The 4,462-nt window shown below is 37.5% G+C and overlaps 1 protein-coding gene across 2 annotated transcripts; it reads right to left on the reverse strand.

Annotated features, from left to right (window-relative positions):
- Positions 1 to 2,690: 2,690 nt before the first annotated feature.
- LOC134234360 (D-aminoacyl-tRNA deacylase 2-like) lies at positions 2,691 to 4,153 on the reverse strand. Of its 2 annotated transcripts, none has more exons than XM_062716419.1 (3): positions 3,959 to 4,137; positions 3,392 to 3,461; positions 2,691 to 3,230 (listed from the first exon to the last, which is right to left on the reverse strand). In XM_062716419.1, the coding sequence occupies exons 1-3, from the start codon at positions 4,112 to 4,114 to the stop codon at positions 2,911 to 2,913; spliced, it is 546 nt and encodes a 181-aa protein (XP_062572403.1). In that variant the 5' UTR covers positions 4,115 to 4,137; the 3' UTR covers positions 2,691 to 2,910. The 2 variants fall into 2 exon arrangements, with proteins under 2 accessions (XP_062572403.1, XP_062572404.1); XM_062716420.1 differs by having other exon boundaries at positions 2,700 to 3,230; positions 4,010 to 4,153.
- Between the last annotated feature and the right edge of the window lie 309 nt (positions 4,154 to 4,462).

The following is a 4,462-nucleotide window of genomic DNA, read 5'->3' on the forward strand; positions in this document are numbered from 1 at the left end:
TTCCCAATTGCCTAAGTACTTTTCTCTTCCTTTGCTGTAAGTACAAACCAGTAGAGCTTCAGTCTCGACAGAGACTTCTGGTTTCTTAGTTCTATTGGCCATAGAACCATTGCATCTCCTACATCATCGTCTCAAGTAACGGTCCGGAGTCCGCATATATAGCTCTCTCCTACCGTGGCTGCTTCAGCACAAAAAATGTCATAATCTTGAATATTTACGCCTCTCTATTGTGACGTCATATTCAGTCAGTGGCAAGTTTTGTTTCCATCGCAATTGAAATCAACAACTGACGTCAACAGTATACAAGAAATATTTTCTATACTGCGATTGAATATTGAAAGGTCACGAAATAAGTTCATCATCCGACTTTGCTTTACTCACATTGGTCAATATTTTAATGAGCTATGAAGAATTCTCTCCTCGTTCAACCACGGCCAGATGGGAGAGGAGCGTACATTTTGGCCATGGTTTGTGACGAATATCTGGAATACATTTGTACCACAAAATTATGGTTGAAAGTCCCAGCATGTACTGGTATCTTATACTTGCAAACCTTGACATCTTGAAACCTTTGATATCTCAATGTTTTCCTTTGGTTCCATCGAGTTTGAGTTACGGAGGTTTGACTGTATTACACTGGGAATGTAGTAACATTTCTTCCTTCTATCTGTTTGTTTGTCGTAAATCTGACTACTGGACTTTTGCAAAGAGCTCCGAAATTTAAAGTTGATGGTTTATTTCGACATTTAAAACCTGTGTCATGTACGGAGGTACAGAATTAAGGACTGACTGTCTAATTAGCGTAGTATTTCAGGGCATTAATGATAGTAGGAAACGTGGAATAATTTGCATAACGGGCAAAACGTGGGATAATTATAGCCCTTATGCATAAGTTATCCCTAGCATGTTTCCCTCTGTCGTTGATGTCCCTGGCATACTTTACTAGATAGACAGTGATTTCTTATATTTCCATTTCATTGTGAATAAAAATGTCGATTCAGCGTCCTTGCCCCATGAACACAACGACAGCTGCACGATATTTACATGCATATTTGGCCTCCTTAGCGTCTGACACAAAGACAAACATGCACCAGATTTACATGTGTATTATGCCTACTTAGCTCCTGATCTATCGATTTGCCTAATTTACATTCCGGTAGATTTATCAAGAAATATTTCCATTTCTTATTTTTTCTCTGTGATAACCCTTTGAAACTTAACGGAGTTGATTTCTTGATAAATCTGCTGGAATGTAAATTAGCAGGTCAAAAGGCCAGGAGCTAGGGAGGCCTAATCTGCATGCAAATCTCGTGCACATCTGTCTCTGTGTCTGAAGCTAATGATGCCAGATATGCATGAAAATCTCTTGCGGCTGCCTTTGTATTTGACATCAGTGAGCCAGGGCTATGGAAATTGGCAAGGAAGTCCTTGTGTAATTTAAATCTCTGTTTACATTTTAAAAATATAAATCTACAATTTTATTCCACAATGAAATGGAAATATAAGGAATCACTGTCTAGTTCGTATACATAGTACCGGGTATGCCAGGGACATCAACAATAGTGGGAAACATGGGATAATTATACCCCTGCTCCGAAGGAGAAGGGGATATACATGTACTGTTTTACCCTTGTGTGTCTGTCTGTCTAGCCTGTCTGTCTGTCCGTGTGTCCGTCCGAAACAAATTTTTCGTCGCAGTTTTCTCAGCAACTACTCATCACAGATGCTTGAAATTTTACCACAATCTTCTCTGAGGTATGCCACATGGTGGGATACATTTTTGCTTAAATCCGATGTCAACTTCTTGTTTGTCTGTGCACCCCATTTCATAAAAACAAATTTTTGTCGCAGTTTTCTCAACAACTACTCATCGTAGTTGCTTGAAATTTTAACACAATCTTCTCTGAGGCATGTCATATGGTGGGATACATTTTTGCTCAAATCCGATATCAACTTCCTGTTTGTCTGTGCGTCTGTCCGTTTCATACATAACAAATTTTACGTCGCAGTTTTCTCAGCAACTACTCATCGCAGATGCTTGATATTTTAACACAATCTTCTCTGAAGCATGCCATACAATTGTGATACATTTTTGTTCAAATCCGATGTCAACTTCCTGTTTGTCTGTGCGTCTGTCCGTTTCATACATATTAAATTTCGTCGTAGTTTTCTCAGCAACTACTCATCACAGATGCTTGAAATTTTAAAACAATCTTCTCTGAGGCATGCCATATGGTGGGTTACATTTTTGTTCAAATCCGATGTCAACTTCCTTTTTGTCTGTGCGTCTGTCCGTTTCATACATAACAAATCTTTGTTGCAGTTTACTCATTAGCTATTCATAGCAGATGCTTTAAATTTTATTACACTCTTTGTTGAGGCATGCCATATGGTGGGATTAATTTTGATATGAATCTGATGTCAACTTCATATTTTTCTGTGCATCTGCCTGAAATTGAACTTGTGTATATTAACATGATAGCTAGTGCTTATTTACATCAGAGCAGGGGTATTACTAGTGAGCATTGGCTCACCGATTTCTTGTTTATGCATAATGGGCATATACTACACGAACTAGACAGTGATTCCTTAAATCAACTCTACTAACGTTCTTTGAGTTATCACAGAGAAAAAAAATTTTAGAAATGGAAATACATCATCATATAATTATTATATACCGGTAATATATTTGAACATAATTGTACATTCACAGGATATTCCAATACAAAAATTATCAGGGAGGTTTGCATGTTCCTTTTGAACTTGGAATATACCACATTTGCTCTGGAGTTAGTGGTCACATTGCAGCTTTATTTTTCCAACATATATTTACATAACTGTGACAACTACCCAACAAAATATGAATAATAAATTAATAATGAGAATCATTTGAGTTGTAAAGGTGTATCATCAGAACTCTATAAGGTGTGTGAATGGTCCATTAGTTTCTGTAGAGAACACTTGTCTATTTCCGTAGGTTCCTGCCTTTACACTACACTGCTTTACTTTATCGTGACCTTGGACTGTCTGTGTACAAAGGTCAACAAAAGCTCTGTACAGTTTCTCTCCCTCCTCCTTGTGAATATTCCTATGGTACTGCATGACCTTGCCCTTCAGATTTCCTCCCAAGGTCGCCTGGGGTATAATTAGAACATCACCAGGAAGGTCAAGTACGGAGACCAGTTTTCCGTCCTCTGCGGAACTTAATTTGGTGTTCAAAGCCGCCTTAGCTGGAAAAAATCCAATGAAGACGTCTGTATTATGAAAAAGATTTTAATCTAAGAGCATTAGGAAAGTTTATATGTGTTGTAGAAGCCTAAACAACTTGGTTAGTATGTTGCAATATTTTAGTATCACAGCATGTAATTAAGAATGCAAAAAATATATGTACCCATCTTTTCAACTGTATCTGTGTTGGCCCCTTGTAGAAAACAGACATAGACTACCACTCCTCTAGATGTCTGTTAAAAAGACATTAAAGTAGATAATTTTTTTTGCACTCGTGAAATCAGCAAGATTAATAAGAATAGCACTAGCATGTAGGTATACATTATATCAATAATATACAGTGGACCTTCAGATATCCAGACCCCATGCAGATATCCGGATGCTTCGTGAGTATCCAGACACTTTTTCATCGGGACGGAATTTTTAAATGTTATATTGTTTTGTTTAACTGGTGATTCAGGTATCCGGACGTTTCACATATCCGGACAAATTAACTATGAACCAAAGCGTCCGGAAAAATGAGGCTCCACTGTATATGCATTGTCACTGGTAAGTACTGAACCCCCCCCCCCCCCCCATCAATTTCTTAAGCCATCCTTGTTTTATGGCATATGATCTGATTTTTTCGTTAAAGTTCAAGGTATATACTATTTTTTAAAGAAATGTTCTTAGATAAAACCCAAACTAATAAATATAACCTGATAAAACGACGAAATGATGCAACACTTACGCTTTTGTAACGCATCGGGTTCCAGATTTTAAAAAAAGCTATGCATCTTACGTGAACATATTTTGCCTCCTCGTCTTCTATCGCTGGTTGAACCATCAGTTTGGCCGACATGCATTGCTGAAGTATAATTCTCGCATTCGGTTGTTGACTTGTCATTTCGGACAAACAGAAACCGAAAGTAGGAATTTTTGCGCCGCTTATATCATGTAATAAAATGGCTATTATTAACAGATAAAATTGGGAACGGTGTACAGAACACAGGTGCTTTTTAATATTTACTTAGTATTTGTGATTTCTCAGTAGTTAAAATTACTGTTGTCGATTAAAATAATGACATTGCATCATTTAATGTTATAAGCGACTTTGTTTACGTTTGACAAGCATGGTTTCGTAAGATTTAGAAAGCATCATTTAGAATGTCGCATCACAATAGAACGAAACAACCCCCGGAAGACGATGATGATGACGATCCCCTGGACAAAATAATAAAGAAATCGGGATGCG

The sequence above is a fragment of the Saccostrea cucullata genome, unplaced genomic scaffold (assembly GCF_032062105.1).
Source record: "Saccostrea cucullata isolate Sc308-1 unplaced genomic scaffold, CSIRO_AGI_Scuc_v1 ctg575, whole genome shotgun sequence".
Classification (NCBI taxonomy): Eukaryota; Metazoa; Mollusca; class Bivalvia; order Ostreida; family Ostreidae; genus Saccostrea; species Saccostrea cuccullata.

Coding starts and splice junctions, on each gene's coding strand:
- LOC134234360 (XM_062716419.1), bottom strand. CDS start 4,114: ATGACAAGTCAACAACCGAATGCGAGAATTATACTTCAGCAATGCATG. Junction 3,462..3,958: donor ACCCGATGCGTTACAAAAGC/GTAAGTGTTGCA, acceptor TCTTTTTAACAG/ACATCTAGAGGAGTGGTAGT. Junction 3,231..3,391: donor AGATACAGTTGAAAAGATGG/GTACATATATTT, acceptor GATTTTTTCCAG/CTAAGGCGGCTTTGAACACC.